This window comes from Equus caballus, chromosome 28 (genome assembly GCF_041296265.1).
Source record: "Equus caballus isolate H_3958 breed thoroughbred chromosome 28, TB-T2T, whole genome shotgun sequence".
NCBI classification, from domain to species: Eukaryota; Metazoa; Chordata; class Mammalia; order Perissodactyla; family Equidae; genus Equus; species Equus caballus.
In genome coordinates, this window is record NC_091711.1 from 47,638,960 (window position 1) to 47,666,775 (window position 27,816).

At 48.2% G+C, this 27,816-nt stretch overlaps 1 protein-coding gene across 3 annotated transcripts in view; it reads left to right on the plus strand.

Moving 5' to 3' along the window:
• Positions 1-1,127: 1,127 nt before the first annotated feature.
• The window catches only part of GTSE1 (G2 and S-phase expressed 1), a 29,198-nt gene continuing 2,509 nt past the window's right edge, over positions 1,128-27,816 (plus strand). The window contains exons 1-10 of one of the 3 annotated variants that reach the window (XR_011433571.1): positions 1,209-1,313; positions 1,746-1,846; positions 9,359-9,416; positions 9,517-10,141; positions 12,645-12,815; positions 13,496-13,622; positions 15,283-15,633; positions 21,164-21,236; positions 23,356-23,595; positions 27,389-27,726. Coding sequence is in view for 2 of the 3 variants with exons in the window: in XM_005606786.4 (XP_005606843.1) it covers positions 1,768-1,846; positions 9,359-9,416; positions 9,517-10,141; positions 12,645-12,815; positions 13,496-13,622; positions 15,283-15,633; positions 21,164-21,236; positions 23,356-23,595 (1,724 nt within the window). In the remaining variant the exon portion in view is untranslated. Of the gene's footprint in view, positions 1,358-1,745; positions 1,847-9,358; positions 9,417-9,516; positions 10,142-12,644; positions 12,816-13,495; positions 13,623-15,282; positions 15,634-21,163; positions 21,237-23,355; positions 23,596-27,388; positions 27,727-27,816 lie in introns of all 3 variants that reach the window. The other 2 variants (XM_005606786.4, XM_001488648.6) reach the window with 2 other exon arrangements.

The window sequence follows — 27,816 nt, forward strand, 5'->3', positions numbered from 1 at the left end:
ACTAGGGATGTGGGAGCCCAGAGGGAACCCCAGCCAGCCTGGAACCCTGCTTGGCGGAGCTCCTGGGGGATGACTGCCCCCTGGACAGCTCCCCACCGAACCTGCCCAAATAAGTAGCTCATCATAGTCCCTGAAAATGGTGCTCTCCCTCCAGAGTCCCAGCCTTCCGGGGGCAGACCCTGAGAATCATCCCAGGCTGCTGTTTCCTGCCCCCTCTTCCATCCACCAGCCCCAGATAATTAGAGCAACAGCTTCATACCCCCGTGCCCTCGGTGGAGCCCCTCATTTGACCCTCAAGCCCATGAGTTGGGTATTATTTATACCTGGTCCACAGTCCAAGGCTCAAGTGAGGTCTCCAGCTGCCGCTGATTGGCCACGTGCCAGTCCTCCATGTGGTACAGATCAGGGAGCTCCTGTTTGCCCCAGCACAGGCGCTCCCCCATGCAGACTCCATCACCTGGCCATTAGACCCTGCCTTGAGGCACACCCCTCCAACCTGCCCACCTTTGCTGTCAGAACAAATGCGGCTCCCCAGCAGGTGACAAAGCTCAGGCCAGGCTTCTGCCACACTCTGGCTGTGCTCAGGCCCTCATCGCTGGCCCGCACAGCCAGACAGCCTCTGCTGGTCCAGAAGCAGGAACCAGCGTGTCTGGTCACCCAGTGTCATCTGTGCGGTCCTCAGGGCAGGGACTGGGTTTTGTTACTGTGTTAGGAACTGACACACACTTCTTTACAAAGCGAGTAGATGCGCCTCTTTCATTTGGTCTTCACATCAACACCATAAGCTAGGATATTTTTTTTTCCTGAGGAAGATTCACTCTCAGCTAATATCTGTGCCAGTCTTTCTCTGTTTTGAATGTGGATCACTGCCGCAGCATAGCCACCAAGGAGTCATGTAGGTCCGCGCCTGGAACCGAACTTGGGCCGCCGCCAAAGTGGAGCGCCTAACTTAACCATTAGGCCAGGGGCCTCTCCTCCGTTTACAAACAAAGAGCTAGGAACAGAACCATGACCCCTGCCACACTAACTGCCCCAATGCCGAACCTGCAGGGACATGTACAGTGAGTCCTAACGACCCCCCAACCCTAAGCTGCGCGCTCACCGCAGGCCCGCGCCGAACCCCGGGCATGCGAGAGCTCACTGCGCCGCGTTCCTCCTCCTGTGTCCTCCGACTACAACCCCCAGAATGCACCGGGCGCGGCGACTTTGCGCCGCTCTTTCAAACCGGCCAATCCGCAGCCACGCCGGGCCCCCCGCGCCCCGTTTAAATCCGGGGCGGAGACGCGGCCGCCCGGGTGTCGTGGCCACTCGGGGTGAGGGTCTCACCGTGGGTCCGGGCTTGGGCTCCCCTTCGAGGGTGAGGAGGGCTGGGGCGGGCCACCCTCCTCGCGGGGGGTCCAGGGCGGGAGGGCTGCGCGCAGCTCAGACTGGGCCTGGGCTCTGGCTGGAGGCCGAGGGGAGCCCGGCGCTGCGCCCGGGCTGCAGTGAGGACGGGGCCGCCCGGGGGGAAACCAAAGCCCCCCGCAGCCCACCCGAGAGCTGGGAATTTTGTTGTCCGGGGCGTTCAGGCCTCACTCGGACCGGCGCCCCTTGGGGCTGCGTCGCGGAGGGTCTCGGGCCACCTCTTGGGTGGCCTCTGCCGCCCTCCTGCTCCCCGACGCGGCCGCGCTGCTCGCTTCGCTGTGGGGGGCGAGCCGGGTCTGGGCGCTGACACCTGCTCACTTCTGGCCTCGTCCTCCCTGCAGTGACTCCCTGACAGCTCTCGCCATGGAAGGAGGGGATGGCAGCGACGAGCCTGCCGCCAGCCAGGCCGGAGAGGCGAAAGGGGACGTTCCCGTGAAGGATGGTACGTCCTTGTTTGTGCGGCGCTTTGTTCAGGGAGCTCCGTGGAGATGAAGCTGGATGTAATGCTTCAGCGAGAGCTTACTCGTGTGTTTATTCATGGCCCCTGTCTTCAAGGAGTTTGCATCCCTCTAACGTCTTTGTTTTTCGGTTTCCTCCATCCCCCTTTGCCCCCAGTTTTAAGGTCCATCCAGCAGGGATTCTGACCGGCTTTGTTTACTGCAGCATCCCCTGTGTGGAGCACACTACTTGGCACTTCGTAGGCACTCAGATATTTGTGGAGTTGAATTTTATGCTTGCTTGCTTTCTTTGTTGCTGGTTCCTGTTTGCTAAGACTTGTTTAGGATCCTTGCGACCATGTCAGTGAGTGAGCCTGGCCTGTAACTTGCCTGTCTGGTTCCGGTGTTGAGGCGAGAGTACAGCCTCACAAAATGAGCTAACGGCCGTGCCCTCTTTTCTTTTGAAGTGCGTTGATATCCTTTTGTCCTTTGTTCCTCACAACACCCACACCAGGCAGATAGCCTGGGTCTCCGAATAGCCTTAACACTTCCATTCTGCAGAAGCCATCCTGGAGACTTTGGCAGTCGTCATTGCTTCTTCATCGTATCTAGGAAGGTATTTGCTGCCCCCCTCTCCTCCTTCCTGTTGCATCCTCCCTTTCAAATATCACCCCATTGCTGCTTCTTGAGGACTTTTTCCCTTCTGTCACCCTCCCTGAGTAGGCTTACTTTCTGCCTGTCCATTAGTTCATGCCCATCATTGATATACAAATACCTTCTGTAATTTCACTCGTCCCCAGATCCTCTGCTCCCTCTCCATTGCTCTGTGCTTCATTCAGAGGCAGACTTCAAGAGCTTTCTCTGTTTGTTTTGCTGTTTTGCACATCCCTCAACCCCTACCAACACCTTCTGCCCTCACCACTCCACTCAAGCTGCTTTCATCAGCCACTGACGACATCTGTGTTGCGAAATCTACTGTCATTTTTCTGTCCTCTTTTAATCAACCTCTCAGTAACATTCGACCTTCTCTGCTTCTGGAAACTTCTCTTCCTTGGCTTCTGAGGCATCTTGGTTTTCCTTCGGCCTCCTTGGCTGGTGTATCTCCATCTCTTTGCAGGCTCCTCTTTCTCTACCATCTTCTGGAGCTCATCTTCCCCAGGACCTGGTCTGGGGTCTCTTTGCACTTACACCCTAGGGGCTCTCAGGCATTCCCATGGCTTTCAACCCCATCTGCTTTCTGCTGGTGCCCACATTTTGTCTTGAGCTCAGTCTCTCCTCTGAGCTCTGGACTTGTGTATTCACCTGTCTGTTTGGCATCTTCACATGAATGTCTTGACCTCAAACTCAGCTTGTTCCCCCGCCACCACATACTTAGCCTGCTCGTTGTCTTTCTCATGTAACTAAATGACCCCTCCGTTCACCCAGCTGTCCAAGTTGTGAAGCTGCCACATTCATTCAGTCATCAATTACTGTCATTTCTGCTTTCAGAAGATGTTTTGGAACCATCTACCTCCTTCCAACTCCACCCGAATGCCACCACCTTGGTCTTAGCCACATTAACTCACTTCCACCTACTTGTATATTTTGCACTTTAGCCAGTGTATACCTTTGTAATTTCAATAGATATTGCCTGCTTCCTTTCTGATACACTCTACACAGCAACCAGGGTCATCTTTTAAAAACACAAGTTAAGGGGCCGGCCTGGTGGCATAGTGGTTAAGTTTGTGCACTCCACTTTGGTGGCCTGGGGTTTGGATCCTGGGCACTGACCTACACACTGCTCATCAAGCCATGCTGTGGCAGCATCCCACATAAAAAAAACTAGAAGGACTTACAACTAGGATGTATAACTATGTACTGGGGCTTTGGGGAGAAAAAAAAAAAGAGGAAGATTGGCAACAAATGTTAGCTCAGGGCCAATCTTCCTCACCAAGAAGCATACCTTAAAAAATAATAATAATAAAATAAAAGATTTAAAAGCACAAGTTAGATCATAACACTCTTCTGCTTAAAACCCTTCAATAGCTTCCTGTGGCATTTGCATAAACCCCTCTGGGATCTGACACTACCTGCATTTCCACCTCCAGCTATTCCAGCCTTTGGCCAGTTTCTTGGACACTTTGTGATTTCCTCAGAGGTGTCCCCACCTCCACGTTGGCCTCTTACCACACTGCCCTTCACTCAGTGTTCCCACTAGACAGTGCACTCCCCACGGAGCACCGTTTACCCCCTGTCGGCCTGGCACCTCGTGCAGGGCGTGGCAGTCACATGTTTGCAGAATGGACAAGTCAGCCAGCCCACGGTCACTCGGAGCCAGTCACAGAGCCTGGAGTGGAAGGCTTTTTCCGTGACTCCTGATCCAGGATTCCTTTTTCCACACCAGACAGTTGGACATTTCTAGAAGTGCCCTATAAAACTGACTTCCTCAGTTCAGACATGTAAGAAGTGAAATCTGTCTCCTTCTCCTCTTTGTCCCTGAGCCACCCATTTGCCTCCTCCCGAGGCCATCGATGTCATCGTCTTTTAGGTGTTCTTCCAGACTGACTTTGTGCACGTGCAAGCCCATTGTGTACAATGTCGCTCGGTTTCCCTCTTTTTATATGGTGTATAGAACCCTGTCCTGCATCTCTTTTTTGTGCCTGACTAGTCTTGATGATCTTTGTTTATCAACATATGAAGAGTGTTACCATTCTTTTTTGCGCCTAAATAGTGTTTCTGTGGTGTTGTCCTGTAATTTATCTCGTCTGCTCTGGGTAGACATTTAGGTTGTGTCTAGTGTCTTGCTGTCACAGATGCTGCTGCATTAAATAACATCGTGGGTGTCTGTAGGATTCCTTCGCAGGAGTAGACTTGCTTGTTAAAGGGAACGTGCCTTACTTTGGTAGGCACTGCCGGTAGAGCGTAGTAACGTCCGCCTCCCCAGCGGCGTGTGGATTTGCTCTTTTCCTCACAGCCTTGCCTACAGTTTATCAGACTTTTTGAGTTTTGACAATCTAATAGCTAAAAAATGGAATCTCAAGGTAGGTTTATTTTTCATTACTTGTATTTTTGTGTGAGGCTGAACTTCCTGTCATATATTTAAGAACATTTCATTTCATGTTCCGTTCCCATCCTTTGTGCATTCTTCCATTATGTTGTCCTCTTAGCAGTTCGTAGGCGCTGTTCATGCATCGGCCTTGGTGACGTGAGCTGCACGTATTCTTTATTACTTTTAACTTTGCTCATGGTGATTTTTTCTTTTTTTTGGTGTGTGGGTGGGTGTGAGGAAAATTGGCCCTGAGCTACCATCTGTGCCAGTCTTCCTCTATTTTGTGTGTAGGATGCCACCACAGCAGGGCTTGATGGGCAGTGTGCAGGTCCACGCCTGGGATCCGAACCTGCGAATCCCGAGCCACAGAGGTGTTGCCCGTGAACTTAACCACTACGTCACTCGGCCAGCCCCTTGCTTCTGGTGGTTTTTGCCTTGCAGAGATTTAAAACATTTTTATGGGGGCCAGCCCAGTGGCTCAGCAGTTAAGTGCACACGTTCCGCTTCGGCAGCCCAGGGTTCGCTGGTTTGGATCCCGGGTGTGGACATGGCACCGCCTGGCAAGCCATGCTGTGGTAGGTGTCCCACATATAAAGTAGAGGAAGGTGGGCACGGATGTTAGCTCAGGGCCAGTCTTCCTTAGCAAAAAGAGGAGGATGGGCAACAGATGTTAGTTCATGGCTAATCTTCCTCAAAAAAGAAAAAAACAAACATTTTTATGTATTAGACTATCAGTCTTTTATGTTATGGCTTCCACTTTGGTGTCTCAGACCTCTGCGTTCCAGGTTATAAAATAATTTTTTTTTTTTTTTTTTTTTGTGAGGGGAGATTGGCCATGAGCTAACATCTGTTGCTAATCTCCCTCTTTTTTTTTTTCTCTCCCCAAAGCCCCAGTACATAGTTGTCCATCCTAGTTGTAAGTCCTTCTAGTTCTTCTATGTGGGATGCCACCACAGCATGGCTTGATGAGCAGTGTGTAGGTCTGCACCTAGGATCTGAACCAGAGATCCCTGGGCCACCAAAGCAGAACACGAGAACTTAACCCCTTGGCCATAGGGCCGGCTCCTAAAATTATTTCCCCATGGTTTCTTCTTGTTCCTTTAGGGTTTCATTTTTTTCAGTTAAGTCTTTGACTTATTTGGAATTTGTCCTGGTATGGTGTGAGGTATGGCTCAAACTTCATATATTTTTTTCCCCAAAGGGGTCTCTCTATTTATCTCAATTATTCGTTTTTTCCTTTTATTTGACATGTTACTTTTATGATATACTAAGTTTTCTTTGTATCCATCTGTGTATGTCTTGTTAGGTTTGTTCATAGGTAGTTTGTATTTTTTGCTGCTACTGTAAGTAAGATATTTTCTTCCATAGTATTTTCAAACTGTTCTGTGTAGATATGAAAGCTGTTGATTGCTGTGTAGTAATTTTGTCCTCAGCCATCTGCTTTTATTCTTTTACTGTTTGTAATAGTTTTCATTTGATTTCCCTGTGTCTGTAATCATAGCATGTATGCACTGTGGTCATTTTACCTCGGCATTCTTTCCTTTGTCTAATTGTGTTGGTGATGCGTCCAGAACAATGTTAAGAATTGTGGTAACAGTAGACGTCATTACCATGTGCTGGGCTTGGATGGAATTTCTTCTTTAGTTCTCCATCAAGCCTGATGCTGGCTTGTGGCCTGATTTACATGCAGATGGTAGACCTTGGTGCTGTTCTTCAGTATTTCTCTGTTTTGTTTTTCTCCTGGGTTCAAGATAGAATTGTTCTTCCCTGCCGGTTGGAGTTGGGCTTGGCTCAGGTGGCTGGAAAGGCCAATGAAATGGAAATGTTGTGATATGTGTCACTTCGGGATCTGTAAGAACCAGTGTGGAATTTGCTCTTTCTCCTTTCTTCTGCCATGAAGACCAGCAGTGTTGCCCATGGTGGAAGCCCCATCACCCTGGATTCTGGGGTGAGGCGGATGTGAAACAGGGCCCCAGCCTGTTCTCGGCAGACGTCGAGTTCGAGTGGAAATACTGCTTTGTTGTTAGAAGCCACTTGTGATTTGGGGGTTGTTTGTTACTTCAGCATGTTAGCCTATCCCAACTGATAAAATATATTTTCTCGTGGCTTTAGGAGGAATGCTTCCGATGGTGTCCCATTAAATGTCATTTTGGCTTTTGGGTTGAGATGGATACTTCCTTAAATGATAAAATATGTCTGTTACTTTTTATGAAGAGCTTTTAAAGTCAGCAGTCTATGTTGCATTTTATCATCTGCCTTTTCAGTGTCTGTGGGGACAATCCCACGGCTTTCCCTGTAGGTCTAGTAATATATTGATTATGTTACTAGATAGCATAAAATTAAACCATCCTGAAGTCCTGGATGAACTTCACCTGGTCATGACAGATGACGATTCTTTTCATGTGTTGCTGGGTTTTGTTTGCTGGTATTCCTACTTAGGAGTTTTGTGTTAATTGAGACTGATCTGTAGCTTGCTTTGTTTAGCAAACTTGATAGGCTTTTGGTATGGTTATGCTTACTTGATGAGTAAGTTGGAAGGTTTCTTTTTTTCTGTCCTTTGGAGCAATATAGATAGTTTTGGAATGATTTATTCCTTAAAGATTTGGTAGAATTATCCTATGAAACTATCTGGGACTTGTGCTTTTTTGGGGAAGAATAACTCTAAATTTGTTCAGTTGTTTTATAATTGGACTATTAAGATTTTTTCTCTCGGAGTCAGTTTTATAAATAAATGAATTTAAATAAATAGGGGCTGGCCCCAGGGCTGAGTGGTTAAGTTCCTGCGCTCTGCTTCGGTGGCCCAGGGTTTCGCCAGTTCGGATCCTTGGTGTGGACATGGCACTGCTCATTAGGCCATGCTGAGGTGGCATTCCACATGCCACAGCTAGAAGGACCCACAACTAAAATATACAGCTGTGTACCCGGGGGCTTTGGGGAGAAAAAGGAAAGAAAAAAAAATTCTTTAAATAAATACAAGAAATAAATTCTATATTCATTTCAGCCAAGTTCTTAGGTTTATGTGCATGGAGTTAAGCAAACTAGCTTATGAATTTTTTAATTTCCTTTATCTCTGATTATTTCTCTTTCATTTGTGCTTTCTACCTTCTCCTTGATTAGGTAATTAGGACTAATTAGAATATTAGTATATAGTCATGCATCACTTAATGACAGGGACTCATTCTGAGAAATGCGTTGTTAGGCGATTTTGTCATCATGCAAACATCATAGAGCGCACTTACACAAACCTAGATGGTACAGCCTACTCACACCTAGGCTACATGGTACTAATCTCCTGGGACCACCGTCGTGTATATGGTCTGTCATTGATTGAAAAGTAATGTGGATGTCACAACTAGAAGGACCCACAACTAAAATATACAACTATGTACTGGGGGGATTTGGGGAGAAAAAGCAGAAAGAAAAAAAAAGAAGAAAGAAGATTGGGAACAGTTGTTAGCTCAGGTGCCAATCTTAAAAAAAAAAGGAAAATGAAAAGTAATGTGGCACATGACTGTATTTTCGAATTTTATATTTTTGATAAGTATGCAACATTGTTTATTAGGATCAATCAAATAAGATATGATTTGTGAAAGTGCTGTATGAACTTTGCAGTATTGAAATGTCAGTTGAGTGCATTTTGGTAAACATTTGCTAAGTGTCCAGGCCCTTGGTTGGCCACTGGGGCATTTGGGAGAGTGTTAGACATTTGCTATCTTGGAGGAGCTTATAGTCTAGTTGGGGCCCGCAGAAGGATCAAGGGACATGTACAGAATAGTGAGGCCAGTACAGTGATAGAGGTCAGGTCTAGGTGCTGCGGGAGCCCTAGGGAGGGGTGGGAGTGGAGTGGGGTGAGGGAGCTAGAAGAGGGAGCAGTTTCCCAGCAAAGGGACCCATTAACCTGGAGCCTGGGGTCTGTTGGAGGGAGTCAGACTTGTAAACAGACAGGGCTGGTGAAGGTACTATGGTAGAAATGTGCACAGGGGTACAGAGTGCAGTTTTAGCTGGGGGTCCAGGATGGACTCCAAGAAGAGATAGCAGTCAGCAAATGTATATGGAGTCCCTACTGTGCCTGTGAATAATATTGAATTTGCTTTTGAAAGAGGAATAGGTGTTTTGTAGTTTGTAAGCAGGGAATTTAATTCTAGGGAAGCTGAGGCGAGTGATCTTTTGAAAATATTCAATACCTGAAAATGACTTACCTAGTCTTGAAAAGCTAGTTAAATGACTCTGAATGCATTTTAGAGTATATCTTAAAAATAAGGACTTAGGCTTTTGGGGCAGCTTAGCAAACAGAATGGCTGATGCTATTTTAAAAAGAAATGGAAAAAAATAATCTAGGTTCCCCTATGAAAATGTGACTATTAAAATAATGATATCTTACACTTTGGGGAGTGAAATTTTGTAATAGTTTTGATTGCTATAGAGACTGGTAATGTTTCCTCTTTATCAGGCCCAGCCCTAAAATAACAGTGGGCTTTTTTCTCCCCAGACATTCTTCTTTTGGCTGATGAAAAATTTGACTTCGATCTTTCACTGTCTTCTTCAAGGTAAACACATGGGTTTTCTTCCCTTGCCTTGGGCATAACCACGGTCAGTGAAGTCTTTCATTTAAATGCCAGTGTTAATAATCTTTTTCTTTTAAAATAGTGCAAATGAAGACGACGAAGTCTTTTTTGGACCTGTTGGGCATAAAGAAAGATGTATTGCTGCCAGCTTAGACTTAAATAATCAAATTCCCGAAGAGCCTCTTCTGCCAGCGTCTGAAAGCCACTTCACTTGGAGTCCTCTCACTGGGGAGAAATTTGTGGAAGTTTATAAAGAAGCTCACTTACTGGCCTTGCAGATAGAAAGCAACAGCAAAAACAAGGTGGCCCCAGCTGCCAAACCTGAAGACCCTTGGAGCCAGGGTGTGGAAAGATTCATACAGGAATCAAAATTAAAAATAAAGCTCTTTGAGAAGGGAAATGAAATGAAGAAAAGCCCCAAGTCACTTAAAAGGGAGACATACTACCTGTCAGACAGCCCCTTGAGGGGACCGCCCCCCTCGGGCACCCAGCCCCCCTTGGGCGTGGCCCTGCACAGTGCTCCTGCCCAGGCCAGCCTCGCCCCAAGGCAGGGCCCACCACACTCTTCTCATTCTCCTTTGCCAGTGGAACCAAGTACCGCTCATCCTCCAAACCAGGCAGTGACTCAGAAAAAGGCCATCAGCAGATTGGTGCCACCCCGAACTTTGTCTCTTAGAGGGAAAAACGTTCACTTGGCCACGGAGAAGGTAGACATCACCACATAACAGAACATTTGTCTGGGGAGCTAGACGCTCCCTTGCTTCTTAGGCCTCTCGGTTTATGCCCTGTGATGGGCCTTTATTTGAGTTTCCATTGTATGGGGAGAAACTTGGAAATGCAGCTGCTCTGAGAGCTCAGAAGCGTAGGACTGAGAAGTCCTTGAAGAGCAATAACCACGCGGGAGCTGGGTTTGGGGTGGATGTGGGCGGGGCTGCCTTCCTACTCTGATGACTTAAAAACACTTCCTCTTAAATTCCGTTGAAATTTTCCCTTTTTGTTTTGTTATAACACGGGACGTTCCATCCATTAGGGATTTCATTTGCATTAATAAGCAACTTCTTCTAAAAATTCCCCTCGAATTTTAGCATCTAGTCATCCTCCTTAACTGTGACTTAGTTTAGATTGCTTTCCTCCCAGGCATTAAGTGAATGAGCTGTCCTGGGAAGTGGCGGTGGACAGGTATGCCTTTGAGGTGTGGTCATCCAACCCTGGGAAGCTCAGGGTCCTAGAGGCTTGTGGGGGCAGGCACTCGGGTAGGAGAAGGTGATGTCAGATGATGGCTGCTTCCAGGTTTTCCTGATCTGGCTCTGTGCTCAGGGGAGGGGAGGCAGCAGAGAGGCCCTGGAGGTTGGAGGTTGGAGCTCCTACTATCAGAACCCAGAATTGAGCTGAGCTGAAAGTGCATCTGTCACACAGAGAGAACCCTGGACCAAGGAGGCACGCTGGCCGTCACTTCCCCTAATTAGCTGGGTTTGTTTTAACCATACAAACTCCTTTTTCTGGAGACCATTCGGATGTAAATTTCCAAGTGATGTGTCTAGAATGAGAGGAACATGGGTCTTGTGTGTAACACATGGACTCAGGGCAGGGACTTGTGTGTAACACGTAGACTCAGGCAGAGGTGTGTGTGTGTAATATGTGGACTCAGGGCAGAAGTTGTATAATTTTGGCTATTCTGGGTCCTTTTGTTTTCTGGGTACTGGGGAGTGATCTGGTGCCAGAGAGCTGAGCTTTTGGTCAGTGCAGTGTTAGCTATACAGCTAGGCTGCATTTTGAGCTCACTTGGGAACCCCCCACCACATCCCACCTTGTGGGAAAACTCATTCACTTCTGGAATGACTCGCTGGCACACCCTCACACGTGTGAGGTCCCCTCTAGAAACGACTAGACCACTTGATTGTGCTGTTTAGAAATGTGCTCTCAAGACAGCTGCTAGGACGGCTGTAGTATGAAGAGAAACAAACAATGAAAGTTAGGATATGGAGAAATTGGAACCCTCCTGCACTGCTGATGGGCATGTGAAATAATGCAGCCACTGTGGAAAGCAGTTTGGCAGTTTCTGGAAAAGTTAAACATAGAATTACCATGTGACCCAGCAATTCCACACTTTGGTCTTTTCCTAAGAGAATTGAAAACATGTGTCCACACAAAAACCTGTGCACCAATGTCCATAGCGGCATTATTCTAATAACCAAAAAGCAGGAACAACCCAGATATCCATCAACTGATGAATGGATAAAATGTCTATCCGTACCACAAAATATTTTTGGCAACAAGGAAATTCATTACTGATACATGCTAAACATGGATGACCCTAGAAACACTATGCTCAGTGAAAGAACCCAGAAACAGAAGGTTTCGTACTGTATGACCCCATTTATACGAAGTGACCCTAATGAGAAAATTATGTCATAGAGACAGAGAATAGGTTAGCGGTGGACTGGACTGGGAGGTTGAGGGAATGGAGGGTGACTGTTAATGGCTGTGAGTTTCTTTTAGGGGCAAGAAAAATGTTCTGAAATTAGATTGTGATGATGGTCGCACAACATAACATACAAAACCACTGTGGTGTACACTTTAAAATGGTGAATTTTTTGTGATGTCAGGTATATCTCAATTTGAAAAATGATGTAAAGGAAAGAGTTACCTTCGTCTTTATGACTTTATGAACTTCTCTTTCCTCTCATTGAACTCTCTGTGGATTAGTTCCGTGAATGCCCTTGTACCTAAATGTCTGGAATTTATTCTTTGTTTGACTCTGACGGCCAAAGAAAAATGGCTTTCAGTACTAGACAAAGAAGAGTGATTGCAACTGAGCAGCCTCTCCAGTAGAGGGAACGACCATTTAATGAGTGATTCCTTTCTGTGCAGCATTTTGAAATTTGTGTAACTAGAAGCAGTTTCCTCATTATCCTTACGTAAGAGTCCTGACTGAGGAATAGCTTTAGAGGCTCTCGCTCCTGTAATCATCTGTCTTGATCCTTTTTACCCTGTCTTTAATGAGGAAGCAGACTCCATCATCACTTTTGTCTGGTGATTTGGTAGAGGAAGTGAGCCGCTGTGTTCCCTTCGGTCTCGTTGCTGAACGAGGAGCATTTTTAGCGTTGGGAGGATAGATGGTGCCTGCAGTTGCGTTAAGTTGAAGCCTTCGTGTGTCTGTACATTCTTAAAAACCAGACAGTTCTCACATTTAAATTTAAAATCTTTCAGCTTACGAAAGAGATACCAGCTAATCCCTGCAGTATGAAAACCCTAAATGAAAAGGAATCCCACAGGGACGTGCGCCCTGACAAGCCCAGCACTGCCCAGGATGTCACCAGCCTGCCAGCCAATGGAAGCTACTTGGTCCAAGGCAAGCGATCGCTCCCTGTTCCAAGCAAGGTGGGTTGGCTGGGGCCGCAGGGGGGCTGTGGCTTATGAGTGAAGGGAAATAAGGTGGCAGCTTTGTATGCATGGGATGTGTCTTTTGATAAAAATCAGGGTTAGGAAAGTTGAAAATATGATCCCATGAGAAGCGGCTTGTCGAGATGCAAAGAACGGGCCTGGCGTGTGCTGCCGGCTGGCTTCTGGCCTCTGCCACTGGGAGCTGTGTGAGTTGCAAAGAGTCAACTTCTCTGAGCATGAGTTTGTCTGTGATGGCAGAGATGCTCTCTGCTCCCCTCGCAGGGTCCTTGAGCAGATGAGATGGGACGTCAGCGCATTAAACACTGCAGCTCCTCACAGGCAGAGAGGCTACCGCCCACATCTCTGCCATTTATTTTCCCGAATTGGTGGTCAAACTGGGCTGTGTATACTTCTTGAAATTGCCAAAATCTGGGCCCTGCAGCTACTGACTCAGCAGGCCTGGGTTGGGGCCCCAAAATCTGCATTGCAGCAAGCTCCCCAGGTGTTTCTCATGCAGGACTTTGAAGATTACACTTTGAGAAGTACTGCTCAACCTTTTTCTTCTTTAAATTCAAGATGATAATTATTAAAAACTGCTTTAAAACTCTTTTGCAGAAATAAGTAATGGGTACATAATGAAATCTTTGATGACTCTGGTTTTTAACGTTTTGTTCCAGTTGGGGCTGAAGAAAACCCTGTTAAAACCACCTGGTTGTGCTGGCAGTCTTGCAAGAAAGTCCTCGTCGTCGGGCAGTGTTTCGTGCGTGACGTCCAGTGCGTGTGCTTCTCCAGCAGCAGGCAAAGGTAAGGCCGGCCAGCATCTGTGGGCTCAGACCACACCTAGCCAGCTGAGGCCTTGAATGCTGTCCATTCCTCTGAGACTTTTCACAGAACCACTTAGGGTCAGCAGAAGCTTCTGGAAGGCTTGCTGTGTCTGGGCGGGGGGAGACTGCGGACCCCTCAAGGTGCTTCCGCTGCTCTGAGGAGAGGCATGCTAAGATAGGCGTTTTTAGTTTAGGGTGGCCCAGGCAGTCACACAGGAGGCGAACGCTCCAAGTGCCTTGCGGACACAGACAGGCGCTGAGACCAGCTGCAGCGGAGATGTAATCAGGCACAGGTTTTTAGATGGGGCTGTTGGAGATGACTTAGGGCATATGACCCTTGTGACTCCTGCACGTTTGTTTAAATCCACATGCCCAAACCCTTTTAAATCCAGGCTACCTTTTAATCTTACCAAGCCAAGGATGCCATCTGGTGGTAAAGAGAAGAAGCCTTCATAGGCTGGAGGGAGAGGCGTTGTTTCCTGCTCTTAAGGACCAAGCCCTCTTCACATTCTCTTTGCTCTGTAGACTGCCTGCAGTCCAGGCAGCGTGCTGTGGGTTGTGTTCGCTAAATGTGAGAAGTGTGAACTCTGGAGTCAGCCTGATCTGACTGGGAATCCTGACTGCCACCTGGCGATTAAGAGAACTTAGGTTGTTTCCATATCTTTACAAACCGAGGGGACCGTGCCACCCTTGCAGTGTGCTTGTGGGCGCTGGAAGAACTGTGCTAAGTGCCAGTCACGTCTCTGGCGCATGGCACGTGTTTGGTGAAAGGAAGGAAGTTCCTTTACGTTAGGTGTTGTGAGTGTGCTTTGCTGTGTTAGTTCATGGCATCAGCACTGTTTTCGTTTGTGATTTCTACATTCCTACCTCTGGGAAAGGTTGAGACAGATTGCATGGGGCTTCTGGTATGTGTATATTCCTCTCTCGTCCATAGCAGAATCACTGGGGTTGGATATGATAGTGTGTGGGGAGGAACACTGTAAGACTGTTAGGCACTGAAGAATATGAGCTGTGGCATTAGGCATTCTCTTAGTTTTCTTTAAGAATCTTTTACCAGATTGACTTACGTATAGGGTATATTGGCAGCTGAGTATTTTCACCCTAGTTTATCTGCTACTCTGTTTTAAGTAGCACTCATGATCGATATGACCCAACCTCCCTGTAATTTAAGGGAACCAACCAGTAATGATTGTGTCTTCTCTCCCTGTCCCCTTCTCACCTCCCTGACTGAGCAGGTGGGGCAGGACTAGACTCTCCTCTCCTGTCCTCTCAGCACGGGTAGACTTCTGCTGCTGACGTCGGCAGTGAAGCTCGGAGAGCTTGGGTTCATGTGTACTTATGTGCATCTTTGTCACTGTGTCCGAATTAGCTCCTTAGAACACACCCAGCTAACCCTGAGGGACCTGGGGTGTCCTGGATGTGAGGTGTTGCCTGGTGGACACAGAGAATATTGTTCCTATGTCATAGATTTTTCTTACGTGGAAATCATCATGATGGAAATAATTTTTCTTCACTTGAAAACATTTTAACGTAGATCTGCTAAGGATAGTATATCTTGGAGGCGTTTGTTAAATAACTTCATAATTTAAAAATAACATAAGCTTGAGTGATAACCAGATTTTGTGTGTCTCCTCTTTCAGCTAAATCAAGTGAACTTCCAAGTATTTCTGCAGATAGTTCCCGGCCTCTGTCACACACCAACCAGTTAGGCAGAACGGGACCTGCCGTGTCACGGCCATCTCTGCAGCCTGGCCCTGCCGGTGTGTCCTGCAGGCAAAGCAAGTGGGCTGAGGTTGCTGAGTTGACAGCTCTTGCCCAACCCCAGACTCCAGAGCAGGGAGGCCCAAGGCCAACCTCTCATTCCAGTCTGTCACAGTCTTCTCAACGGAATACAACTGGGAGTACAAGAGGACGAGATTCCTTTCTGAATTCCAAGACAGTGGTTATGCCTACTCCTACAAATCAATTTAAAATTCCTAAGTTTTCTACTGGTAAGTAATGGATAAATTTTAGTGTGTTTTTAAAATATTGAAGAAATTATATTTAAAGTTAAAAAAATTGTTAGCTTTGGTAATGGTGATTTCTTCACTTTCTTTTTTCTTAAAGCACTTTAAATGTCTTCTGGCTCATGTTGTTTTGGAGGAGAAGTCAGTGGTTTTCTTATCCTACATTCACTCCCCTCCGTATAACATATCATTTGTTCTCTGGCTGCTCTTCAGTTTTCTCTTATTTTCAGCATTTTGATGTAGCTTTCTTCGTGTTTATCTTGCTTGGGAGTCCTTGAGCTTTTTTGATCTGTGGGTTAATATTTTTAATCAAATCTGGGAAAAATGTGGCCATTATTTATTCAAATATTTTTTCTTGCTTCCTCTCATTTCCTGGGACTCTAATTACATGTGTTATAGGGCATTAAAGCTCTGTTCTGTTTTTTTCCAGCCTCTTGTCTTCTGCTTTAGTTTGGATAGTTTCTGCTGTCATGTCTTCAAGTTCACGTATCTTTTCTTCTGCAGTATGTCTAATCTGCTGTTAAGCCCATCTAGTTAATTTTTCATTTCTGACATTGTAATGTCCCCATTTTTGTCCTTGTGCTGTTTATGTTTTCCTTTAAATTCTTGAACATACTTATAATGATTGTTTTAAAGTCTGTTTCTTCTTCTAATTCCATCTTCCCTGTCATTTTAGGGTCTGTTTCTCTTGACTAATTTTTTCCTGGTTATGGTCACATTTTCCTATTTCTTCACATGTTTAATTTTTTATTGCCCTCTAGACTTTGTAAATTTTTTTTTTTCTGAGGAAGATTAGCCCTGAGCTAGCATCTGCTGCCAGTCCTCCTCTTTTTGCTGAGGAAGACTGACCTTGAGCTAACATCTGAGCTCATCTTCCTCTACTTTCTACATGGGACGCCTGCCACAGCATGGCTTGCCAAGCAGTGCCATGTCCACACCCAGGATCTGAACCAGTGAACCCCAGGCCCCCAAAGTGGAACGTGTACACTTAACCACTGCGCCACCGGGCCAGCCCCAGGACATTGTAAATTTTACATTTTTGAACGTCTGGATTTGGTGTCTTTGAGAAGCTGAATTTTGCTTTGGCAGGCAGTTAAGTTTGCCAGTCAACTTGATCCTTTTGAGGCTTCTTTTTAAGCTTTGATGGGCGGGTCCTGAATAGCCTTTACTCTTGGGACACTCCAGCCCTGTCATTCACATGTGGCCTTTCCAAGTCCCTACTAGTGTGCCATGTGTTCACAAGGTCTCCACTCTGGCTGGTGGGACGTGAGTGTTTCCCAGCCCTTGTGAGCAATGGCGGTTTTCCCAGCAGTTGTTCTTGTCTTGGCCTTTCAGCATCCCGCCCTGCATGTGTGCTGCTGCTTACTGTGCAGTGGACACAGGGTCCCTGTCAGACTGCTAGAGCTCCTTCTCTCTGTAGCTCCCTCCTCCCTAGTACTCTGCCCCTCAAATTCCACCTTCCACAGCCTCCCGGGACCCTGGTCACTGTCTCCTCAAATCAGTGAGACTGCCCAGCTCCCCTTGGGCTCTTGCCACCTGCCCCAGCATTCTGACAGGGCCACCAGGCAGAGAGCCCAGCATGGTGTCTGGCAGGTAGTGGGTGGGTGTTTGGTCACAGTTAATTAGTCTAATAAATTTGTAAACACAGAAAATTGTGCAAAGCTGATTTAAGGGAGAGGGTAGCTCTGGCCTCCTCCCTCAAGTTGATGGTTTCTAGGTGGCTTGAATATTTTGAGGTTAGCAGCATTGCCAGCCAGTACAGTTGGCCTTTAATGCCAGAAAACCTCATTCTGAGTTACTGCTCATGTAAAGATGAGCCATTTTATTGAGTGTCTTCCAGCACTAGGCACTCTTTTAGGTGCAGGGACTGTAATGATAAGACAGATTCTACTCTCATGGAATTTACATTTCAATAGTAAAAGATAAGAAATGTTATCAAATGAGTATACTTTGAGATCATAACTATAATGAAACGAATGAAGGATGATGATATATGAATAAAGAGGTTGATGTCATAGTGACTGGTGTGTGTAGGGGAAGAGTTTAGGTAGAGGGGTCCTTACACCTAAGATGGTCAGTGAAGGGCTCCCCTCAGGAGGTGACATGGAGTTGAGGTCTGAACCTTGGGAAGAAAGGAGGCAGCCATTAGAAAAGCCAGAAGGAGAACATTCCAGGCAGGAAATGGCAAGTGCAAATGTACTGAGGCAGAAAGATGCTTGACAAATTCTGGAAATGGCACAAAGGTAGGAATGTAGTTATTGTAGTTAGGATGAGATTCTGACATAAGCCCAAAGTAACATTGATTTTAATCAAGACAGATGTTTACTTCCCTCTCACGTAAAGTCTGGGTAGACATTCCAGAGCTGGTATGGCGTCTTCCATCTTGTTTCGCCATGATTAGCTTCTTTCCCTCATGGTCTGGTATGGCTGCACCAGCTCCTGCCCTCATACCTACCTGCAGGAAAGATGGAATAGGTGAAGAAGAACAAATCTCTACCTTTCAAGGAGACTTACTGAAAGTCGTGCAAGCCACTTCCATTTATGTCATTACTCAGGACTTAGGTGACCACACTTACCCACAAGGGATGCCAAGACATGCTTTTTAATCTTATACCCAGCTAAAATTTCTTAGTAAGACAAAGAGGAGAGTGGATAGTAGAAAAAAACTCGCAACCTCAGTTAGTGAACGAGAGGAAGAATAACAAGAGATGAAGACAGGCCAGGTCGTGTTGTGTCTTGTGACTGTAGAATGGCTCTCCCTGTGATCTCAGCGCAGGAGGAAGTACTTAAGAAGGTTTTAAGCAGGGAAGAACAGGTCCTAGTGGGCAAGGGTGGCAGCAGAGAGAACCACATGGAAGCCTCACCGGGATCTGGACAAGAGATTCTGGTGGTGGTGGAGAAGGTGAGGACGGGCTCCAACCCGGGAGGCATTCTGGCAGCCTAGGGTGGGATGTGGCTGCGTGGCGGGGGCTCAAGAGCAGCCCTGAGGTTTTGGCGGGGGCCCCTGGGTGCTCCCCCTCGTAGTGATGGGAGGCCTGGCGGGAGCACAGCTCCCGGGCAGAGTGCTGTGGTCCAGTCTGGACCTGCTGAGTCCGAGGTGCCTCCGGTGCTGCAGTGGGCGGTGCTGAGCAGACAGGGCGTGTATGAGTTTGGACTTCAGAGGAGAAGTCATGCTTGGAGATAAAATGTGGGTTTCCACGGTTGTCTTCCCACAGATGGCAGCTGTCCCCCTGCTGTCGAGCTGTGTGGAGCCGCAGGACTTCTCTCTGCTGCCCAGACTGTGCCTGATGGCTCCTCCGGCTCTAACGTTTGCATTCTCGCTTTAGCAACTAGTCCTTGTTTCTTTGCAACATTAGGGACAGGGCCTTTCCTCATTCATCCTGGGCCCCACTGTTCCATAGCTCAGTGCTGGTGAGGCTACGGGAGTGAGCACAGCACTCAGAACACACAGCTCTGCAATTGTGTGGCGTCTCGCTTGCTCTGTGACTCAGAGCACTTATAACCATAAGTTATAACCATAAGTGTGACCCCAGCTGTCATCACAGAGACATGGGGACAATGAATAGAGCCCTGCAGGGGAGCTTTCGTGTACAACTTTCTGAAAATATTGCAGAGACAAGTACTGTCATTTATTGTGACTCTGTGTGCTGCCTGGGGGCCACACAAAGCATGGAGACCCAGAATGACTTGACTTGTCTCTACAGTAGTAGAAGCTCCGTAGATGGAACCCCACCTTCAACACTTCGGGAGGAAGTAATTTCCAGCGTAGGATCCTGACCCTGGACTAGCCATTGGTCAATTGTGAGGGTAAAATAAAGATATTTTAATAATGTAAAATTTCATAAAAATAGTTACCCTCCCATGCATCCTTTGGGAGCTCCGGAAGAGTGCTCCAACAAGATGAAGGAGAAAACAATAAAGAGGGGGATACATGATTCCTGAAAGAGGGAACCTGTCACGGGGGGTGAGAGGGGCTCCTGGGGTGAGGGTAGAGGCCAGCACAGTCTCAGAGAGGGCTCCATGAAACCTGTGGGCTCAGGGCCCCGAGCTGGGTAACTGCGTGGAAGATACTCCCAAAGACAGAGGTTGTGGAACATGTAGTCACAGGGACCCCTTTGACCCCCACACCCACCATAAGAAACAAACAAAAAAATGGAGGCAGTTATTAAGATCTCAAGGTCGGGGCAGGGTGGGAGCCCCGGAAAGGAGATATACCATTTGGCTCAGCTGTGCATGTTTGCAGTCCACTGTCAACACCGACGGCCAGGTGAACCGTATCGGGCGGTGGCTGGGGCTGAGGGAGCTAGGTTCTTGTGACGTCTAATGTTTTTGAGAAATGAAGAAGTAGCTGCAAATGTAATTTAGAATCATGAAGGGAAATACACAAGAAACAGCAAGTTGGAAGTAGGGCGGGTGTGGCAGGAGACTGCTGTTTGTCTCTCAAGATTTTTACCTTTTTTTTTTTTTGGTGGATGAGTCACTTTGATAAGGTCAGTTTTGAACAGAATAAGAGATGGGAAGTGGAGATAAGCATGTGGCAACAGCTCCTTTGAGGAGGTTTCGCTTTGAAGAGGTGCAGAGACATGGGACAGTAGTGGGGAGGGAGGAAAGGGCAAGGGCAGGGGCGGGTTTGTTCACAATGGGAAGGGTCCAGAGAGCGGTTGCCTGCAGGAGCAGTGTCCGGGATCATGCCTGGCTGCCTCAGAGCATCTGCTGCAAAGGGGTCTCAGAGCACCAGCCCCACCTTCTCCCTGGGGCCTGGGGTAGGGGCTCTGGGGACAGCTCTCTGTCTATGGCTTCCAAGAGATAGCAAGATGTTGCCTGGGCGTCCTGGCACCTGTGGCTTTGGGGGCCCCAGAGTGAGTTTGTGGATTGGTTCCCATGGAGCCAGTGTTGTAAGGGAACTAACTGTGGGACTGCAATCTGGGGCCTGCACTGGGCCGTGCTCAGCCCTCCCAGCCTGCTTGTCATCACCTTGTGATCAGATGAGATCATACACGTGGAAATGCTTGTCCACCGCAAGACTGCATGTAATTAATGTAGCATCTTATGATTATCTTAGTGATGTCCTTGTTCAGGAAAATGAAAGCATTGGTGGGCTTTGTGGGGCTCTCTTGGGAACCTGACCACATTAGTCTTGCTTCTGTGGGCGAGTGTCTAGCAAATTCAGGTGTCCCACAGGTAGATGTGACTTGGTTATGCTGAGCACTGCCTTCTCTTCGGTACCCTTAAAGTCATGCTCCGTTCCTGTCTGGGGATAAGTAGCCATTGGTTGCCTGCTAAAGCCCTGCCTGGGGTGGGTCCCCTGGAGAAAGGACGTGTCCCCTCACACTCCTGGGCCCGGCAAGTTTTCCCTGTGGACTTGTCCGACCTTTGTCTCCTGTCTGTGCTATCTTCACTGCAACTTGGGAGAATGGAGACATTTAGAGGAGAATTGCCCGTTTGGTGAAGAGCCCCAAACAATGGACTTCTCACTTGCTCCATGTTTGACTGCACACTTACTCTCTCATCTCAGGTGAACCCCCAGGCAGTGCAACACCAAAGTTCTCTCGGGCGCAGAGGCCACAGTCCTGCACGTCAGTGGGGAGGTAATGAGTCGATCTGCTTCCTTCCTTTTAATGTTACTATGAAAACTAACTAACACATCTGCTAACTTCTTAAAGGGCCTTCTCAAGTGTGTGATGGCCACGTGGGTCTGCCCTTAGCCCCAGTCTCTTGCAGCACCACTTTTTTTTTTTTAATATCCATTGCAGTTTACCATAGCCACAGACTTGCCTCCTGTGGTGTAGACGCTGATCCTCAGCCCTGAGCCGGGGCATTTCTCTAGCCAGGCCACACAGCAGGAATGCCTTCACAGCAGTTGCAAGTGCCCAGCCCACCCCCAAAGTTCTGATTTGGTTGGTCTGGGGTGGAGCCAGCATCTGTAGGGTCTAAAAGGCGACTCTGTGCCTGGGTAAAGACCCCTGGCGTGGTGCAGTTATTCAGACTAGAGTTTGAATCCCAGATCTACCACTTCCTGGTCTTGTTCCTGACCTTGTTTTCTCATCTGTCCGGGGGGGTGGTACCAAACACAGCACAGCAGATCCTGCAGACAGTAAAGAAACACACACGCATGAGGCCTAGGCTGGGGCTGGAGTTGCTCACACAAATGGCAGCCTCCTCCCCTTAACTGTCCTCCTGCTGCCACCGTTTACTGCCACCTGCCGAGGTCAGAGGGCTGCTTCATCCACACATGTGGCCCTTTCTGATGGCCAGGTCCCAGCCCGGCTCTCTGAGGACTCTGTCACAGTGGAGGGACCCTGCCCACTGCTACTCAGTCCTGTGCATAGCAACTGGGGGTGAAGGTGGAAGTGAGGACACTCAGACCCATGGGAGCAGTGTTTCCAGGGCTGGGTCCTGGTGTGTGGCCAGCGTGGGAGCCCTGCTTTGAACCTTGCAGGGATAGGATGGGCAAGACAAGCCCTGGGCTCAGGCTCCGGAGCAGGGGCCCTAATCCTGGCTCTGCCCTGGACCAGCCTGGGCCGTGTGTGGCTCTTTCCACGACTCTGGGCTTTCCTTTACTTGTATGTGAACTGACGAGGCGCTTCACGGGGTTGACCAGTGCTTTCCCTTACAGCCTTAGCCATACTGGATTCCTTCCCTTCCACGCACAGTGGGTCAGAGAAAACCCCCAGCCAGACAGCCACTCACCACCTTGCTTTAGCTCTCTGTGCCCCGGCTTTCTCACCTGTATGTGAGGAAATAGCTCCTACCTCCCAGGGTGGCTTCGAGGATTACATTTGTTTATATTTTTATTTATTTTCACTGGAGTTTGTTCTGGAGCTGCCAGTGCTCAGCAATAAAGGACGCAGGGTAGTGATTCCAGAACTTTGCAGAGTGGCAGCTGGACTGTATAGCACCCCTCCCTTCTGCCTGTGCTCCTGGAGTGATGCTATTTTTCACTTAAAGTTTGTTTTCAGACTCTTTCTGAAGAGCATAAAAGGCTGTCCTTGTCGGATGACAGAACTGATAGGTGATCCCCAGACCTCCTGTGGGCTCCACATTGATAGGATGTCCTGACATGTTTGTAACCATTGGCTTTGCTCAGCCTCTCTTCTTTATCAACAACAACAACAATAAAACAAACTGACAGTTGTGCAAGATTCTGGGCAGTCGAAGCCATGGGTGTTTTTGCCAGGGCTGGAAGGAGAGATGCATGCGAAACAAGCACCAGGGGCCCTGACTTACTCTTTGCATTCACATTTGACTCAGGCAGCCTTCAACCTGGGGATGAATGAACACACAGTGACACCTCCTTGTCCACTCCCTTGCCCAGCCAGACCCCGCTGTGGGTCTGGACTTCGTTATGGAAACATTTATCCCATCAAAAGGTGACTTAGATCTCTTCTGAACCTCCCATGAAGTATGCTTTCGTGGTCCCTCCCGGAAAGTGCAGGAACGTTTGATTGGAACCTGTGAGGCCAGGGGAAGCCTTGCCCATTGAGGAACGGAAGCCCATGTCAGGGTTTCCCTGGGGGATTGGCAGCAGCTCTGAGTCCCTGCCCTCACTGCAGCCCCTCCTTGTCTGAGAACAGAGCTCCAACAGGTTTTGCTGGCTTGAATCTTTTATGTTGAAACCGTAGGACTTTCCACTGCATTAACAGATTGACTGAATCCTTAGATTCCTTTAAGGTCATCTCTGTTAAGGACTCCAATTTGTCTCTCCAGGGTGACTGTCCATAGCACTCCTGCGAGACGCTCCTCAGGGCCAGCCTCACAAAGCCTTTTAAGCAGTGCGAGGACCCCCGTGAGGACAAGACGCATGTCAGCATTGCCCACACCTGTTGGCTGTCGACTCTCTGGACTCCCATTGGTGACCCCTAAAACCGTGCCCAGGCCCCTGGCTTCTCCCCTGTGCATGTCTGCTCGGCAGCTTTCTTCTGAGCCCCGGAAAAAGTCTGCAGTGAGGTAAGAGATAAAGGTTGCAGTTAGTGTGTCTCACGTTCATGAACCCTCAAGCGCTCCCTGTGTTGGAAAGGCTGCCTCGTCTGGCACTTAGAGTCACTTGTCAGGACCCAGCCGGGCTGGTTTCTCACCCCTTCTCAGCGACAGAGACAGGAGCCTGACCCCCCGCGCTGTTGTGGATTCTCTGAAAGGAAGAGAAGGCACTGGCTTTCTCATTCGTCATATTTATTATCATCTACTGTCGTATCCTGGGTTTGGGCTGGAGGGCTGGGCAAGCGAGGGAAAAAGCCTGAACCTGAGTATAGTTGTGTGCCGCGTGACGACGTCTTGGTCGCTGACGGGCCGTGGATACGACGGTGGTCCCGTAGGATGAGTACCACAGAGCCTAGGTGTGGATGGGCTGTACCATCCGGGTTTGTGGGAGCACAGTCTGTGGTGTTCACACGATGAGGAAATCGCCTCACGATGCGTTTCTCAGGACGTGTCCCCGTCATTAAGCAACACGTGGCTGTACACTGGATGGATGAGGGCTCTCGCTGGGAGGAGCCCTCTGGGTGGAGCTGCACAGGAAGGTGCGTTCGCGTCGGCACTCCGAGATCTAGTGCTGCCCTTGCGGCTGGGCCCTGAGGAGAGTGCTGCAGCCTGCGCTCCAGGGTCCCTGTCAGGGCTGCCGACGCTCAGGCTTCCTGAGACGCAGGCTCTGGGTTCGCTGCAGTGCCCGCTCTCTCCCGTCTCCCACTCTCTGTCACTTCACTCCAGCCACACTGTCCCTTCGCCCTACCTCCGACAGGTCTGTCCTTGCTGTCCTGTCCCTGGTCCTGGTGGAGCTGTCCCCTCCCCATAACTGAAGTTCACGTTCAGGGGCCGAACTCAGTGGCCTTTCTGGGAAACCCCGCTCTGTACTCAGTCCCTGTGTTCTGTTTCCTGCTTTGTTTTCTCAGAGTGTCTCTCTCCTTCTCGCTACCTGAACAAGGTATGTATTTGTTTACTTGACTGTCGTCTGATGCTCCGTCAGCACAGAAGCTCCCTAACAGCTGGGGCATTCTCTGCCAGACTTGTCACCATGTCCTCAGAGTTGAGAACGAGCTCCTGGCATGTAGTGGTGCTCAGGAAGTATTTATGAGAGGAGTCACCTATGTGGACTCTGCTGTTGGTCACTAGCTTCCCTGTGAGGCAGGTTTAACGGGCGAAGCGAAGACAGCGGGCTTTTGGTTTTCTCACTGGGCCGCAGCCAAGCTTTGGGAGAGGCTGGGGGATTCTGGGAATGCAAGGACCTTACGCTGACCCCTGTTTTCCACTTCAATTCCAATTCCACTTCTGGTCTGATGCTTCTGAGCCAGGCAGCTTCTGAGGCTCCAGGCAATAGGGCGAGTGAGGCCTGGACTCTGGGGTTCCTGTGGAGTGGACAGGGGGCTCCCCTGCCCATGGATGAGGCCAGCATTAGGAGCCCCTAAAGCTACGGATTCTGCAAAGAGTAGCCCACATATCTGTGGATCCTGGGTCGTGGGTGGGAAGGTTATGACGGCCTCATCTTTCCAACCCCAAGAGGCTGCTACAGACTCTGGTGGACAGGCAGCGTCCTCTTCCGTCCACGAGGCTGTGAGATACAGGCCAGCAGGGAGCAGGGGACTTCTCTGCCTGCATTGCCCGATGCAGAGGCCGCTAGCCACGTGTAGCTGTTTAAATTCTAGTTAATTAAGATTAAATAAGATTCAAAATTCAGAATTGAATTTTTGAACCTCACTTGCACTAGCCACATTTCAAGTGCTCGGTAGCTACATGTGGCCCAGTGGCTACCGTACTGGATGGCACAGATACTGAACATTGCTGCCTTATCCACTGGGGACGGCTTCTGCTCCTTGGAGAGGACAGCATTCTGCTTCCCATCACTTGTGACACTGCCACTACTTGGGGGTGTCCAGTAACTGACCTGAGTCCCAGTGGGCTGACTTTCCCCTGTCTGTGCCCCTTAGCCCCAAATGGTAGTGGGGAGAAGTCAGAAATAAACAAGATCGCAGTGAGAAGACAGACGTGAACAGAGAGGGAAGGTTAAAGGTGTTCTCAGGAAATGTGGCCAGCAACTCTCTGACAGTGAATTTGAAAACCTGATGAAATGATTTCCAAAAAATACGTTATCTAAATTAACCCAGGGAAAAGGGGAAGTGTGAATTAAGCCGTGGTTGGAGCTTAGAAAGGTGATTAAAGATTGAATCTGGCTCAGATGAGGTCACAGCTGAGTGGTATGTAACCTTTAAAAATCTAATTTTTAAAGTTAACTGTTTCAGACTATAGATAAATGAGGGTGGAAAGTTCTATAATTCATTTTAATAGCTAAACCTATAGCTAATGGTAACACCTAAAAAAGGCAAACTGGAGACTGGGTTCACTTATGTATATAGATATTAAAAAAAAAAAAAAAACAGGGGCCGGCTGGTGGCGCAGCAGTTAAGTTCACACGTTCTGCTTCGGTGGCCCGGGGTTCGCCAGTTGGGATCCTAGGTGCAGACATGGCACCGCTTGGCAAGCCATGCTGTGGTAGGCATCCCACATATAAAGTAGAGGAAGATGGGCACAGATGTTAGCTCAGGGCCAGTCTTCCTCAGGAAAAAGAGGAGGATTGGCAGCAGATGTTAGCTCAGGGCTGATCTTCCTCAAAAAAAAATCCCAGGGGCTAAGGGGCACAGACAGGGCAAAGTCAGCCCACTGGGACTCAGGTCAGTTACTGGACACCCCCAAGTAGTGGCAGTGTCACAACTGATGGGAAGCAGAATGCCCATCTTACATCATGGAGAAAGAAATCCCAGATAAATTAGAGACTTAAATATAAAACACAAGAAAAATATTAGAAGGAAAAATAGGAGATTGTGTGAATAATTACAGGGCAGGAGACTTTAATCACAGCTGAAAACGTAGCAAAGATGAAGAAAAGATAGCCATATTTAACAGTGTAAAAATGAAAAACTTCTTTTTTTTTCCTTTTTTCTTCCCAAAGCCCCCAGGTACATAGTTGTGTATTCTTAGTTGTGAGTCCTTCTAGTTGTGGTATGTGGGATGCTGCCTCAGTGTGGTTCAATGAGCGGTGCCATGTCTGCGCCCAGGATTCCAACCGACGAAACCCTGGGCTGCCTGCAGCGGAGCGTGCGAACTTAACCACTCAGCCATGGGGCCGGTCCCTTCTGTCTTTATTTATGGCTAAAATTACCATAAATGAAATTAGACATGGTTGAATATAAAAAAAATGGGCAAAGAATCTGAATAAGCTCAAATGGTTAACGACATCTGTGAAGACACCCAAATTCACTCTTGTCAGGGAAATGCCCATTACAGAAGCCGGGGGACAGCTCTTTGTAGATCCTCAGTGTTCCTACTAGCTGGTGAGGGTGTGGGGAGAGGCATCCTGGAACACGGCTGCAGGAATGGGAATTGTGATGGTGCGTGTCAGAGAGCCATTTATCAACATCTGTTACAGTTCAGTGACACAGACCTCCGATCCAGCCATCCTGCTACAGGAGTGAGACTACAGTTCGTGTACAGAGATGCCCCTAGCGGCAGGGTTTCTAGTGGCAAAGACTGGAAGTAAACAACCATTTAGGTAGCCGGTAAGAGGCATGAGTCAGCATTGTACCAGCTGACTTGGAGGGGTTTCATAAGGAATCCCTGAGAGAGAAAAGATGCAGAAGAGGGTGTGGAACATGATCCCATTTCTGTAGAAGAAACAATGGCTGAGAAAAAAGTCGTCTGTGTGTAAATATATATCTACCAGCAATAGGTGTTGACCATGTATATGTCTATTTAGTTCTATGAAAATAGAGAAGACTGTGGAAGAAGAAAATGCTCAGATGGGAGACTGGGCCCCCTGGCGGAGTGGTGAAGTTCACATGCTCTGCTTCAGCGGCTGCGGTTCACCGGTTCAGATCCCAAGCATGGACCATGGACCTATGCACCGCTCGTCAAACCATGCTGTGGCGGCGTCCCACATACAAATAAAAATAGATTGGCACAGACGTTAGCTCAAGGCGAATCTTCCTTACCGAAAAAATGCTCGGATACATGTGACATGGGGAAGAGGGAATGTCAAACAGAAAGGAAGACAAACAAGACTCAGTGTATAAATAGTCATGGTGACCTGTTTAGGTATGTTGTATGTTTTTAAATGTAAATAGAGAAAAAAATTCTATTTTCAGATTGTTGTAAAGCCTTTAAAATATTAAAAAGAAAATACAG